At 38.5% G+C, this 16,550-nt stretch overlaps 1 protein-coding gene across 1 annotated transcript in view; it reads left to right on the top strand.

The window, feature by feature from the left end:
• nr6a1a (nuclear receptor subfamily 6, group A, member 1a) overlaps positions 1-16,550 on the top strand; it is an 88,308-nt gene that overhangs the window by 12,226 nt on the left and 59,532 nt on the right. The window contains exon 2 of the mRNA XM_067519974.1: positions 8,500-8,547. Coding sequence (XP_067376075.1) covers positions 8,500-8,547 — 48 coding nt within the window. The remainder of the gene's footprint in view (positions 1-8,499; positions 8,548-16,550) is intronic.

The raw sequence follows: 16,550 nt of genomic DNA on the forward strand, positions 1-16,550 counted from the left end.
ATATGCCGATGATGGATGGATGGATGCCTATGTCTTGCTCCAGGGGGAATTGTTGGGTTCTCTTTATACATCTTTATAATCTTGACTTTATTCTGTAAAGTGCCCTGAGATGACTTTGTTGTGAATTGGCGCTATATAAATAAAATTGAATTGAATGGATAGATTTTTTTTTTTCTTTTCTGTAAATCCAACAAAAGTGCCACTTGGGAAGGTGACTTATGTACCTCCTCCATTGTTACTTTCTACTTTTTTCTTCTTTTCTGAATTCAACTTTTCCTGGATTTAGTTTTTTCTTTTTTATTCTCATTCTTTTTTTCTCCTTTTGTTCGTATTTATCTCTCTTCAGCGTTTGCGGCTTTAAACATGCGAACGCCTCCGTTCTCTGCAGCTTCTGAGCGGTCGGCTTCACAGCTCTCCCACGTAATTTCCTCGGAAATTGCCTTTTCTAGTTACAATTTGAAATAAATACTTGACCAAAATGTACGTATTCATATTTGATTTTTTTTCTGCTTAGACTCTAGGTGCAAATTGTCAATTACCATGTGAAAGAACAGTTTTGCGGCTTTTGTAAGTAGATCATTATTGTTTTATGTGATTCTTGAGTAGGTTGTAGTTATGTTTCTCTGATGTGGGTACAACTGTGATGATGACAGAATGGAGCACTCCACTATTTTTTATTTTTTTTCTCCAAGTGACGAAAAGGGCGTTTTCATAGCTGGGCATAACCTCTGTAAAGTGCCCCCAGAATGGAGCTTTGTAATGATTCTTCATTTGATCTGCACAAGTAAGTTAATGTTTCGTTTGGCTTACTGTTGTCTACACCTCCTCATTTTATGAATTACTCTGGTCTTTGTCTGTTTTTTTTTTTTTGTTGTAGTATAAGTCTCAAACATTTTATTTTGAAATTGTGAAATTAATATTTGTTTCAAATACTTTTTAATTAAATTTTTTTTTTCACTCACCTGCCATCATTTGCCTGTGGTTGAAATATATAATAGTATATTTAATACTGTTAGCACCATAAAAAAAATTCCATTTGATTCCATTTGGATATTGGATGAGGGCAGATTTCTCACACACAAAAATATCCAAATCTGGACAGAATATCCAAAACAATTCTTACATAGCAAATACAATAACATCCTTGCATAAATTAAGTATTTTCTCCAGAGACCGAATAATTTTTTTTAAATTTCAAACCAGGTAGCAGTGATAAATACACATTGATCATTGTTTTAATATAATATAACAGGTTATTTGATGTAAAAATACCTATAGAAACATTTCTTGTGTCTGTATTACCAGGAGGCTGTTGCTCACTCAATGAAGGACAGAGAACATCCTGTTAGTGGGTTTATTCACAGTAACTGTGAGGCTCAGTTGGTAATTCAAAGGTTCAAAGAAACCATGTGACCTCACTAAGACTTTAGTGGTGGCATGGCCAATAGCCAGATTACTCAGGCAGATGAAACCAGTCTTGAAACTGGTTCCTCTACCCAACGTCTCTGTCACCCTTCCCTATCTCTATCCAGGTGCTTTAAATCAGAACTTCTCATGTGAGTGAGGGTGTCTGTGTGGGATATAGTGCTGAGATAAGTGGGGCTGGAAGGTACAGAGCCCCACTTACTCAGATAACAGGCCACCGATGCCCTTCGTTGGCCACGTGGAATCCCGGCCATCTGGAACACGAGTGGGGACAGTGATGGACTGTGATAGGGGCTGCATACATTTTTGGGAGGGATTTCTTGGCAGTGCTAATGGTTTCAGGGTTGGCCTCAGGACTGTAGAGGGAGGGGGATTAGTGTACATTCAATATCTTTAGCATGTAAATCTTCAAGCCTCTACATTGTGGGAGATCCAACCATATTTTACTTTCTAGCAAAGAATATGTGTTTATTTTTGTGTGTGTGTTGTAATAACAATACAGTATATAGACCTTTTTCACACTTCTGCATTTCTAAACCCGAATCTGCCGAAATCGGGCTGCTTAGCTTGCGGTGTAAGTAATTTCATATGGACAATGGCATAATCGGAGCTTTTGTGGCGTCCCTGAATGTTCGTGTTTGCTGCGAAAACAGCCATACTCATCTCCAAAAGATCCACAACTTAATAGAAAATGGGTTCAGGTGATTAGGAGAGATGAAGGCGGAAGGTGCTAATAGGTAGCATGTAGGTTTGTAGTCGGCACTTCACTATGGAGGATTACATTAAAGCAGATAGCTTATAAACCGAGTTGTCGCTTTTCGTGGAACAACTTTGTTGCACTACAGAAAAGGGAGAATGTCTTCACAAGGGCTGGTAAACATTTAGCTGCCGAACAAACAGTCTCCTCCTCTTCGGATGCTAGTGTTGAAGCTGCCAGTCTCTGCTGGACTACGATTATGTTTCACACCCACCCGCATGTGAGAAATGATGAATAACGTTAGTTGTAATGTAATATAAATGGCTTGTATTGCAGAATTTGTAACTCATTTTCAGTCTGTTTTGTTGGCTCTAATGTAAAGCTAACAAACTTAGCCTGCAAGGTAAAGCTAATAAGCTTTTCATATTCTTAAAGCCAATGCTTACAACAGTAATTCCCTTTACATGTGTAGGGTACCACATACCACCTCAAATATCAGTAAACTGACACCTTAAATTGGGTATCATTTATTAAGCATGTCACATATATTAAATAGAAAATATTCTGACATGTTTTTGAAATACAGCAACCTGGCTAAATTTCCCGCTTTTTAAAGGTTTATGCTCGTATACTAAATACAGTAATTGTATTCATTGACAGAGAAGTTGAAAAGACTACTGCAATCCATTGTTACTGTGTTACTGCGTTATACAGCGTGAAGTGGAAATAGAAGTACACATTCTCTACTTCCATTTTTTTTTTGTGAAAAAGTTCTATTGAGTCTAGATATCTTTTGACCACGGTGTTGTCTTAAAATGCAGTCTGTTACTGCTTGTTTTAACCAGACTATAGCAGTTTTTTTATTTTTTAAATTGGATGTTTTGTAATGTTGGAGGTTCCTGTCCTTTTTGTATAGAGAAAAGGATGAGCAGCAGGTTTGCAGGCTATTAAGAGGCAGAGTTAATCAAGCATCTACGGATAAAATTTGCTCATTTGGGATGATTTCCTGAATCAAGTTTTATTTTGAACAACTTTGTCTTTAGTCTTAATGATTTTACAGGGAATGTCAAGTTCTTTTGAGCCATTTTTTTTTTTTAATCCAAGTTCTTGTAATAATAGTTATCACTATATGCCAAGTCAAATCTGTTGCAGACTAACTCTCACGAAAAATGCATTTCAAAAGTATGAGACACTGAAATAGCTGTAATTTACTTAATATTGCAAATATTTTAACTTGATAATAATTGAGGTACTAGCTCAAAAATGTTTCGTTTAACTGAAACTATTGGAACAATATGAATCAAAGTATTGACTAGGATCCTTTAGACTGAAGACACTTTACTCCAGGAAACTTCTGGTTTTTGTAGTTAGGGGTACTTAAAGCCACATAAATTGACCAACTTCATTATCGAACAATCTGTTGGTAGTCTCCTTGATTAATGGATCAGTATAAACAGTGTAGCCTGAACAGAATTTTGCCTAATAATTGACCAAACCATGGGCTACACTGTCTGATCATTAAAAAGTTCTGAAAGTAGACAATTCCTCAAATGCTGCGTGAATGGATACCTGTTCTCTGGTGTCTCTGTACTCAAGAACAGGCCTCTTTGTCCCTTTAATAAAAACAGTTGCATACAGCAGCTTTTACTTCAATAAAAAAAAAAAGAGAAGAAAAAAGTTATGAGATGCTGAATGGTGAAGACAATGAGGACTGTAAACCCTACATAACCCTACTGTAAGCTGTAAAACTATATTTCTCCCTTGGGCCCCAGTCATCATTACCTTTATCACATTCATAATTGGGTCTATGGTTGTTAATTATTGGCTCATCATTAAATAATATTTGACGGATGCACATGCACAGCTGGAAAAAGCAGCTGAAACACTTTAGACACAGCATTTGGCTTAAAAATGTCCGGACATATTAAAAAAACTCCAACACGTTTTGTTACACATAAAGTGATGTAAACATTTTTGCTTTGTAAGTTAAACTATTAATTGATAAAAGCAGTGTATTATATAGTTAATTATTTTACCATTGATTAGTAGCTGTGCTTGTCGCATTGATTAATGCAATACTCCTGTTGTAAATGACAAATCTTTTGGGCATTGGACAGGTGGTCGGATGAATAAAATCACATTTTTAGACGAACTGATCAGTTATTTAAACATAATTAAATAATAAATGAATGATATAAATGTCAGCTCTAGTATTTGTTTAGCTGTGGCGGCTGCTGGTGGCCAGATGAATCATTAGGCCAAATCTTCAGGGTTCAGAATTTGCTTGAACCAGTGGTTAAATCCCCCATGTAAAGTGAAAAGTCTTTATTCACTTACAAATACTGTATTCTGGGTCCAGTTGTTAGAGCTGTGAGATGGTGTGATAGAGGGCTGATACAGCACTGAGCCACTTGTGTTTAACTCCATATTGAGCATGCATAGCATGTCTTCATCTACAAGGAGACGAGGCGGTATGCTATTTTGTTCAGAAGCTGATTACGGCGGAGGTTGAAATGGTTTTCGAGGTGAAAGGTTAAAGATGCAGCCTTTCTTTGTCAAGATACAATGGACCACAGCAGAGAAGGCTCCGGCTCTATTGGTGGCTGCTGGAAGCCTTTCCAGCCTCGGGCCATAATGGTCAATAAGTCATGAGGATTAGCAACAGAGACCACACACTGGAGAGCTCCATTCTTCTCCACCACAGTTCCATTATCAGCAAACACTGCAGCCTTAGAGCATGGACTGAAACAGGACTTTATCCCGAACCCAGCAATATTACTGTTACGGGTTGACCAGAAAGCAAATTACACATTGATGTGTAGGAGGACTAATTAATCAGTAGCCAGATCAGGAGTCTTGTTACAGACATTAGCTTTCTTTTAAAAAGGTTTTTCCAAATGAGCTGTATCAGTTTAGATTTTAAACATTATTCTATTATCCATGCCAGACAAAGCATCTCATGAATTTGGAGACTAGAAATTTGTCAATTAAAGTGGAAATAATGTTGGCACAGCACTAATCTGACACTCATGATGTTCATATAATGTATACTTGTGTCAATGGAAATGCATGTCTGCATGATGGAGAACCATTTCCAACATTTTTTGGTGAAGTCACTAGAATTATAAGCTTTACTTTAAATATACCATTTTTTGACCTGTTAGTCATTTGTACTTCCACGGCAATTCAGTGGAGTAAAATGGGCTTTGAAAAGTGGCATAATAAACTCATCATTACTTGCGTTTTTGCTTGTTTTGTACCTCGCTTGTAAGTCACTATAGAAAAAAGTGTCTGCTAAATGTAAATTATTATCATCATCAATGTCTCTTTTCAGCAACCCTTTCGCTCTGGATAGTCCACAGTCCACACTATAATTGGTAAAGCTTCTTTTAATAGAAAGTTGTTCCATTTAACTATCACAATGACGTCTGTGGATAGTGAACAACATTTGACACCTGAACCAGATCCTGTGATGGTCTGTAGAAAGAAACCATTTGAGCATTCTTCAAACTGCTGCCACCGATTTACAGCAGCTACTTAAATAGTTTAGCCATGCTTGCACAATACCTGAAAACTGAGTACCACAGATACTACTCTGGAGAGAAGCAATCCACCAAGTGGAAAGTAAATAGGAGACCTGAACTCAAGACTCGTCATTAATAAAGCCAGGGATCTTAGACTTGTCTTTTTTCTCTATTTCTCGAATTTTTCTTACTCGTGACTGACTGGCTTGATACCACTTCAGTGTGGCAATGATACCTTTTAATAATCTGCACTAAGCTTTAGATAGTAATGTGAAGAAAAACGGGTTTCAACATATAAAACAATGGCATGGTATCAAACAGAAGGTATTCTTATCTTCAAAAGAGCTGTTCATTTGTAATTATTTTGTGCATCTCTTGCTAAAGCTGCCTCTGTATCACTGAGATGTTAGGTTGTGGGGGGTGGTCACAAAATGCTCAACTGCATGTGTGTTTGTGTTGTACATCAATAAAAGTGTGTGTTCGTTTAGGAGAGGCTGAGGCACGTGTGCACTAGAACAGAGCCTGTGTGTGTTGGTGTATGCTCCGGGGAGAACATATGCCGATGTTGACTATGGGGCAGGGGTGGAGGTACTAGGAGGTGGGGGGGCAGCTGGCGTGTGTCGGGTCAAGGGTCTACAGCTGCTGATAGCAAGGTGGTACACTGACACAGATAGGGGATCTGACGCGCCGACAGCCCGCAGTGTGCATCCCTCTTGAATTTGAATGATGGAGTTCATGGAGCTCTGTGTAAGTGAGAAGTGGATGCAGTGTCTCCAGACACCAGCTGCACAGATGGCCAAGCTGCTGATGGAGACAAAATGGGGGAAAAGTGGGCACAAAATAAAGCTCAAACAGCAAGTTGGTAACCAATCTGAAGCCAACAGATTGTTGTGGGGTGATAGTTAGACCCATATGGTAGTCAGATGATACATCAGGCTCTGTATTAAAAATCACATTTATCCTGTCAGTGTGGTCACCTCTAAATTACGATTGGCTCTGTTTTTACAGTAAATATACTAAACTGCTTTGAAAAGGGGGTCATATTACACAAGTGTACCTGTTGCATTCAAAACAGCAGATCGGGAGACAGCCTTTGTTAGATTTGGCAAAAATCTGTTACGCTGTACTATAACAATGTAGAAATGAATCTGTTTTTCTTTAAAATGTGGTTTAGGGTAAGTAATTCTGAACAAGAGCATATGTTAGGTCATTGTATTGTTTTAGTTGGTACTAAATGCAACAAGTGCACGCACACCTACAACTAGATACACACCTACGGCTACATACACTCCTACAAACACACACACTTTGAGGCAGTACCCTCTATTCGACTTTATCACTTTTTTGATTCAAGCTCACCTTTATTTTTCAGCACTTGCAGTAGATTTGGATGCAACAACCTCAGACAGTGATCGTCTTAGCTGTCGTCCACTTTTTTCAGCCATTGTCCATGTGTGCTTTGTGGTAGGAAATGATTTTCAATTAAAACGATTATTTGTGTTTACATCACAACAACTTATGTGGTACAAAACTATTTACTCCTGCTTTTGTGCAAAACACTGGGGAATTGCCTTGCATGGTTTTAGCATCAATTTTTGCAGACAATCTACTTCTGGATTTTCTGCACAATAACAGTGATTCACTGATATCTGCTAACTAGAGTATATAGAGGATCATGGCCATTTGATTTATCCTGAATGGTCTTCAGTGGACCTATCATTTGCTTTTTTTTCACAGGTTGTACATTAAGAAACTAAATGCCATTTAATGTTAGCACACTCTCATCCACAGCTGTATTGCACTATATGCATGTCATTTTGGAACGGTACTGTACTGACTGTACTAAAGTAGTGACAGTACTTTCTGCTCTGAGAGGCTTTATCTTTTGACAGACAGGATGATGTTTAGAGGAATATTGGATGTAGCTAAAAGCCTCTTTGTCAGGGCTAGAAATTGGTTGTCCTGAGCAATCTGTTTAAGAAACACCTCCAGTAGATTTATGGTCCTTCAGGTCTTAAAATACCCATCGGTTTGGAGGTAAATGAGTGACTCTTGACTCTACACATACTTTCTGTACTGGTCTTTATTTTCCAGTCTTTTGCTGGTGAGTCCTTCATCAGCAATTGTGGCAATGAGAAGTCATAAGTTAGAACCCCCCAACTAATCATATCACTGCAGGTGGATTCGTGTTATTTCAGAGTTTTTCATCAGTCTGCAGGTGAAAACATGCTCAGACACAAACAGAAAAATATGTGGTGGAAGTGCAGTGTGTATGTTTGAAGATAGATTTTGTGTGGACCTCTTGGATCTTGTTTCTTCACATTTTTCACATTCACACTCTGCTTTGTCCTTAAATTCTCATGTTAGATGTGATTGCTGCTCGAAGCATAAAGCTTAATTCATATGACTTGCTGACACCATGTTATTTTGGAATATTTAATTATCTAATCTGCTATCTGTATATGTTGGCAACTTTTTATCCCAAAAAATGAACATAGTATACACAATACACATAGAATAGTTAAACATCTATATAGTTTACAGGACATCCTCCTCCCACTTCTGGATAATGATGTTGCTGCATTTTTCTTGATGTTATCTTGCCCCAGTTTTACAAATGTAAATGCATGTACAAATATTCTTTTCAAATAACAGAAATCCTGAGTCTTATTGGTACCTGTGTCTTTTAAGCATAATTTATTCTGGCTACAGTGTTTAAGGAATTCATTCAATAAAGCATAATTTTGTCAACATAATAACCTTATGTCTTTAGCACCATGAGTGTTGTCCCTCTCTCTGTCACTCTCTCTTTCTAAAAATACATCTAACACCATCTCCCTTCCCCCCCCCCAGGGTTTTACAGCAACCATCCAATGGAGTCTGAACAGAACGACAACATGGGTGAGTTAAAATATACAAAGATTTATTTTCAAATGTGAGCTATGGATAATGCTCAGTTTGCTCTCTGAATTTCAGAATCAGAAATAGGTTTCTTGCCAATTTCACTGGTTCTCATGTCCACTGAGGCAAATTCCTTTGCCTGGGTTGAGACAACAAGTAGTTATAATGTACAAATTGTAAAGGGGGAAAAAGGCAAAGGCACAAAAAGTCAGGTATATTCTAAGACTTCCAATGTAAAAAGAAAGCAGCATTGATTTACATTCATGTGATGTGGTAGTAGGCCAGAACATGTGTCATTTGGGGGACCTGGGCCTTGCTGGAAATGTCTTTTCACTGTATTCTTCAGTCTTCTAAATCACAAGATCGAGAGCTCCATCTAGTGGTTGAATGGTGGGTGGTTCTCTTAAAATATGAGATTTTCCAGTCAAACCCACCAGAGGGTAGTATAAACCATTAACACTGGTTTGCTGTTCTCTAGTTGATGGGGGGATGGTGTAACATCAGTGCTTATCAGTAGAAAATGAGCTACAGACCGGTGATTAGTAGAATTTATTTATTTATTTTTTTTATATCTCTGTAGAAAGGAAATAATTTCTTTTACAGTGTAGTTGTTGTGCAGAAATGAAAGTACACACTTGTCATGCCATCATCAGATGTGTCCTTGTGTGATGGATGAAACACGAACAAAAAGTGTGAGATGTAAAAATGTCAAATCTCTTGAGTACTGGACCTGAGCAAGCCAGCAGTAAAGAGCCAGAGGTGAGGCGGTGGTCCAATGTTAAGGTCCAGGTTCATGCGAAGTTCACTTGGGACTCCCTTGGCTGCCATTGCAGCTCCAGGTGGCACCGTGAAGGGGTCAGAGGTCAGACACAGTTCACAAACTGCTGACCTTGCCATGACTCTGTGCTGCCCTTATTGTGTGCGGCTCTCCTCCAAGCCAGGGCATTCTCATCACCCCTCTATAAACCTGCAACAGGGGAAAGGAGGAGGGGAGGTGGTCACTAGGAAATGGATGGAAGGCAGAGAGCAACTATTAAACCTGTGCAAGCACGCACTGAATAGCCTGCATTGTTGTGTGCTGTAGGAAGAGGCGTGGATTTATGAGGCAGGGCCGGATTGGGGTGTAAACCTGGCGAGGTGGGCTCTCAGCCTGCAGCCACTCTCTCTTACTGTTGGCCCTATTTTGCTCCCAGAATGCCTCGGTGTATGCACTGGGCAAGGTTGAGGTGGGGGTCACGGAGGTTTGAAGCAGGGCTCCTCTGGCTTGTAAATGCTCTGACAGGGGTGGGAATTCAGAGACCCCCATTCAGTGACCAAAAACCCCAGGTCAGGGGCCAAATAGCTGCTTTAGCAACAGCTGTTTTCAACACTATCCCTCTACATCCAGTCCTAATGTCAACTCAAATATTTTAGATGGAAAAAAATTAGTTTTTCTTGAGCTTTCTGCACATCACCATCTTCATGAACCGGCAGGTGGCGATTTTATTTTGGAATCTGTGCTTCACAGGTTTGGAAGCTGGTTACACATACTTTGGATCAACAATATAGATTTTTAAAGGCTATTCCTAAATTGTAAAGGCCTTTCTTCTGTTTCAATTAAGAATTTAAAAAAATAACTGGAGCAAGTCTTAAAAAATAAAATAAAAAATAAAATAAAAGAAATTAAAAAAAATCAGTCCCTCGATGATTTTGGTGGATTGTTGTGGCTTAAAATATCTGATTTGGTTACAGCTTTTCTACAAACTTGCGATGTATGTTGCACAGTTTTACGATTTAAATTGCAGGGTTGTGCAGAATTCACAGAAAATAGTTTGAAATAATTGTTGCAATTGCAACATCACAGAATCCTGGAGGGACAGACTTACCCTTTTATATTAGAATCAGTTTTCTAACTTGTGTACAGGACATCATTCCACCTCTGGTCACCTCTGTGCTGGACTGGCTATGTCAGTGATGTTCAAACTGTTCCCTGGCCCCAATCCTGAACTCACTCACATTAGATCAGCTGACCAGTGGTTGCATAGTGGTTCACTAGTGGGGTTATCAGAGTTCTTTGGTAACTACTTTTGTTCTACGGTTAATCATTAGCAGTTTGGGATGGCACTTTCTATACCCATTATTTCCTCTGACTGGTCTCACAAACTGCCACTAGATGCTATAATCATATTCACTTCAGTAAATGGATTAGAGCAGGTGTGGAAATTAAGCTTAAATGATAAATATTATATACTGTGTGTGTATATAGACTAGAATGTCTAGATTTAATGTCCAGCTATATAATCAATGTGGGTGATTGTGATCATTCCTAAGTAACCACAGAATACTTGACTTTGAAAGTAATGTCTGTTTAGTTTGGGTTTTAGTGTGATCATGAAACCCACCTCACAAATGTGCAGCAGCCCGGTCTCATGCAATATTACACCTACTAGACCATAAGGGGGCAGTAGATCCATTAACGACCTCCATGTGATGCGTGTATGGTCCCACGTGCCACCTGGACCCAGTGAACTCAACCCCCATATGGAAGTACTTGGCTGGAACCCAGCACATGCCTTTCCTTTGTCCTCACATAACTGTGCTAACTTCATGCGCCTGTGTCCAAAAGTCATTCAAGACCACTGGATTTTCAGTTTCCAACACAGCAAAGCAGTTAAACACTTGACGCCACCTCAGACCCCTCTGTTTCTCCCTTTTGTGGTCTTTATTTTGCTTTTAAGTGTGCTGACTGTTAACCTGAGGGCTGCATGTGACTTGAAGTCAATGTATAGATGAGCAGATAAGAAAGGAAAGGCTAGTAGTAGCCGGTTTCTTTAACCATTTGTTTTCCCCCTAACTCCAGACATTGTCACTCGGAACACGATGTGAGTGCTTGGTAGCTGCTGACCCCTATGCTTATCATTTTAGCTTTTAATAATTCATGATTAGCCTAGATTTGATTCACTGTCCCTTTTTTTTCTTTCTCTTGTGTGATGCAACTCGCATTGGCATTAGACTCAGGGTCAGCCTGCGGAGTGTTTCCAGGTCAGGGAGAAGTGGGTCATGCTGTTCCCAGTGTCACAGCCTATAACTTCAGTGTGTGACGACAAAGCCGAACTCCACAGGGATAAACAAGCAGACTTTTGTGTGGCCCTGATATATGAAAAAAGGGTTCATCCCCCACATGCAGAAATACCAATTTACTCAAAGCTGCGGCAAACCTGTGCTGACGTTTAATTTATTCACATATTTCTATGTAGATTAATCCCTCATTTAAAGTCACTAATGTTTCACTACTTCACAGCCTTAAAAATCTACAGCCTTTAAGAAGCTTATATTCATAGTGTCTACAGAAATGCGAAGTACTGAAATACAAATGTACACCCCAATTTTTAGAAAAGTTGGGACACTGTAAAAAAGAGTGCACTGGTTTCGAAATAGATTATTTCAATTTTGATTGTACTACATATTTGCAAATTTTTAATTTGGACAGGAAGATTGGAAAAGTTGCACGATTCTAAAAAATCTGCTTGGGGAAAATCTCAGAACTACTGAGGTCAATTGGCAATAAAAAAAAAAAAAAATCACATTGCCAGCAACAACTTGGTTGGTTGCCAAACATCTTTATTGTTATGTGACCAATGCGTTTCGGCCCGTAGCCTTCACCAGGGTGTGCAAGCGTTGCCGGTGGTTTGATCTTTTCAGTTTGTGTCCCCCAACCATGCACCTTGACAGCAGGTGGGGTTGTGCCAGAGGTTCTTCTTTTTTGTTATTTGGCTACAGGTCGGTATTTGATAAAAATAACCCCAGAGAAGCTGAATCTTTCAGAAGGATGGGGCAAGGTTTATCACCCTGTGGTTAGTTATGAGAACATAAAATTTGGGAATTCCTGTCCATCCTCCCGTTCATCTGTTCACACAGGACAAGGGAACACAGTATAAGCACATGTGTGAGGGTGCCATTAATGATAATGATGATGTATACAAATTTGGGAGCAACATATGCTGCCATCCAGATGACGTATTTCAGGGAAGGTCTTGCCTATTTCAGCAAAATATTGTAAAACACCCCAGCTCGGTAGTAATTGTCCAGGTGCAAACTGCAGTCGAGACCTGTGACCTACTATAAACATTTAGAGCATTATGAGGTAATGTTAGTTTATTCATTCATTCATTCACTTATTCAATAAATAAGACAAAGGAGACCTTTGAACTGTTAAGCAGCTGAAATTCAACAATGAGAAACATAGTGTTAAACCTTTTGGGATGGGTTACTGGCATCAAATCCAAGGTTATTAAATGTATTTAAAAAAAAAAAACAATCAAATTTGTAACAAATGTGTTTGAAATGAATAGCAAATATTGCATTCTCTTTATATTTGCATTTCATACAGAATACTAACCTATATGGAATTGAGGATTGTACTATACCAGACCAAATATAAAGTAAATAAAACTTTTCTGAGAATTGGCCTTGTATGGCATTCAAGGTAGATCATCATCATCATCATCATCGTCATCATCATCATCAGAGTGTAAGATGGTGTTCATTTGCTCTTCAGATGTAATCAGATCAAGAACAAGAAGCGACCAGGGCTGCTTCTCATTGTCCCCTCTGACACTTATCCACTGTAAATAAAGTGTTTGGGCTCTGCCCTGGTCGGAAAATGTGTTTGAACACTCGCAGCATGCTAACATAACCTTTCAGGGCAATTACTGCAAGATTATTTCCATATGTCTGCATTTCTGCCAATTACATACTTAAATAGGGTTACAAGGCTGGTTAATTTTCCAAGAAATGTGGGCACAGATCGTTTTATTTTTAGAAAAAGTTTTGAAGTGGATTGATTTAAACTGGTGCCCAATTGGATCTGTTTCACCTTTTTGTTACATTTATTTACACAAATTTTAGGCAAATGACCTGTAATAACAGAAGGTTCAGCTTTCACAGCAGGATGTATGTTTTTAAAAAATGTCCTTGACACAAGTTTCCTCTGGCCTTGGAATTCTGGGAACATCGTGGAGTTTGTGGAGGTGCTGTAGATGTGCAACACTTGGTTATTTTAGATCAGGGGATATGAGAATAACCTAAGAATGCTGGCTTTGTGGAACATAGCTGACAGGGTTTTACAGCCTGTTTCACACATTTGTCATAGCTGAGGATTTTTCAAGCGAAGGGGAAGACATTAACAAAAAAGGACAATTTGGAACTCGCGGAAACATTTTTATATATATATATATATATATATATATATATATATATATATATATATATATATATATATATATATATATATATATATATATATATATAATTTTATAGCAGAGTGTTTGCGTTTGCAACCTCTGAAATGTGGTAGGCATATTTGAAAGATCTGAAGAACAACCCATATTTTTGCTGATATTTGGTTTTTCATAGTTTTATTCAAATCCACATAGCCAATAAACCTGAGGCTACAATCTAGGTTGATTAGGTAATTCATCACAGGCAGCCCCATGTCTGCAAGCTACAATATGTTACTGACAGGAGGTCAGTGTGCACTAATACAGTAGCTGCGCATCCACAGCTGATAAGTTTAACGTAATTTATTTTATGTTTTTTATGTCGTGCTAATGTTCCCTTTAGCATGAACCGTGCGAGCCGGGGATCAAGCTACTTAGAGCTGTACCTTATCATATCATAAATATTAAGTAATTCCATGATTAAAAAATCGTCATCGATGTTGACCGTGTAGTTTGTAGCTCTCTCTGTCATTGGAAAGGCTTCAGCAGCAAATCAGATGTGAATTAAACGTCTGTCATTGACAAGTGTTGTAAGAAACTTGAATCAACAAGAGGTGGCAGCCTATTTTTTTACATCACCGCAATCAGCAGCAGAAATAACTTCTAGCTAAGAAGGGATTTGGCATCTTTAAGTATAGATCAATAACTCATATAGTGATCATTTTTAATATAAAGTCGGTGATTCCAATCTTTATATTTGGCCATGGAGATTATTTTGAATGTATTAATCCAGATTTTGAGATTCCTGCCCCCACCGTGTGGAGATGGATTCACTTTTGTTTATGGTGCTGTCAGCAGTTAAAAAAAACAAAAAAAAAACAGAAACAACTCTCTTGTTCCATAAACAAGTGTCCTTGTTCTCTGGATAATCCACATACCTTAGTTTTCATTGGAATTACATTCTGTGGAAATAATCCCTGGCAGACAATTGTTTACATAGTTTATAATTTTGTTTGTTTATTAAAATCAATTCCATTTACCTGCACAATATTGAAAATCTCAGAGCCTTCTCTCAAAAACTGGACTGGTCAATGCAACATTTTCTTTATTGCTAATAGGGCCAGGCAATGTAAAAAATAAAAACACAAACTAATTCAGTCGATATTAATAAATATTATGATATAATGCAAGTCTTTCTACTTTACTTCAAGATGACAACCTTTTTGAATACATTTCTGAATCAGTTGTTGTGTTAACATCCATTATCTTCTCCTTAAATTTGTTTTTAAAATGGTGAAACAATTTTTGATTAACATTTTCACCCTCTGCTGGGTCTTTTATTTATTTAGTTAGTTAGTTCCCCCTATTTTGGACACAATTTAGAAATCACAAATGTCTGATCACGATATAACACATCTTTATCATGGGGAGAAATTATCACAGTATACTATACAATAGTTACCAGTGTTTTATTTATTAATTTTTTTGTCCTTTTGGTTTAGCCGTAAGTTCAGGGTCGCCACAGGGGATCATTAATCCACATTTTGATGTTGCACAGTTTTCACGCTGGATGCCCCTTTTGTCACAACCTTCCCCACTTTCGAGCAGCTTGGGATAAGGATGGGCTTTAGGGAGTTCAGCATCATCAAAACCGACTTAAAGCAGCACTAAAAACCTTTTTAAATAATGCACTAAAGGAAACAATTTTAAAAATGTGAACATCATTGACAAGACATTTTACACAATGGCATCACTACACTGCTCCGTTTGCTTGCTTTAACCAGCACTAAGCCAGCTCGTAGAGCCCAAAGAGCTGTGTTCATGCAAACTTTGCTTTACCTCCGTTTCCATCAGTTGCTCTTGTATGTCCCCGTAATTGGTTGGCTACTGAGGTGTTTGAACCGCAGTCTGCATTCATTGATCAGTGAGTTATTCTCACGTAAACCCACCGACAGCAATGAATGTTTATTGCAGCCTTAAGAGGAAACGCCTCTTGTGTTTCATGGTGTTTTGATGAAATGTGTCCCAGAGATTCCAACCTACTGAAACCTGAATACTGAAACTTTGATCTGGAGTCAGTGCACAGTGTTTCGTTATGGGTTGTTTCCAGAGGATGGTGTGTGCATGCGCTGTGGCATCCCTCAGGGTACAGTCAACGGTCGATGGTTTAGGTTAGAGCTCAAACTCACCGACAGCGTTGAATGTTCACTGTGGGCACCAAGAATAACAAACACTGGTTTGTTTGATTATTGGCAATTAGACATAATCACATGCATAACATGTTCATAATGTAACTCAAGCTACCTAATTTATTTTCATACTGCTTTTTGTCACCACGGTTTGACTCTGTGCAAGTGGAAAATTAAAGAAACACTCTCCTGTCCCTCGTTTGTTGTTTCCTATCTAAGCCACATATATTTCAAATGTTTGCAATTCAATTCTACACATGTATTTTGAGTGTTTGTTTTCCTATATCAGACCAGTCAGTGTTTTTATAGGTTAATCTCAGTTGTGAGCAGAAGGTTAAAACAATGAAAAGTGCTACCACCACAAGATGTGCTAGATGTAGCTGCATGCTGTCAGTATCACAGTACCACTGTGTGTCTGTGTTTCTCTTGGCCTGTGTGGAGCAACTCCATACCAAAACGTGTTGCCACCCATGGCCGCATGGAAGTTCGAAAGATGTTGAGAAGCCAGCAGGAGTGGGAAGAGACGGTGATGCAAACGCTTAGGTTTCCAAAAATAGCGCTGCAGATGTGGTGAACCCCATCAACGTTGTCATCATCCTCACCTTCTGCAGAACTA

This window comes from Channa argus, chromosome 11 (assembly GCF_033026475.1).
Source record: "Channa argus isolate prfri chromosome 11, Channa argus male v1.0, whole genome shotgun sequence".
NCBI classification, from domain to species: Eukaryota; Metazoa; Chordata; class Actinopteri; order Anabantiformes; family Channidae; genus Channa; species Channa argus.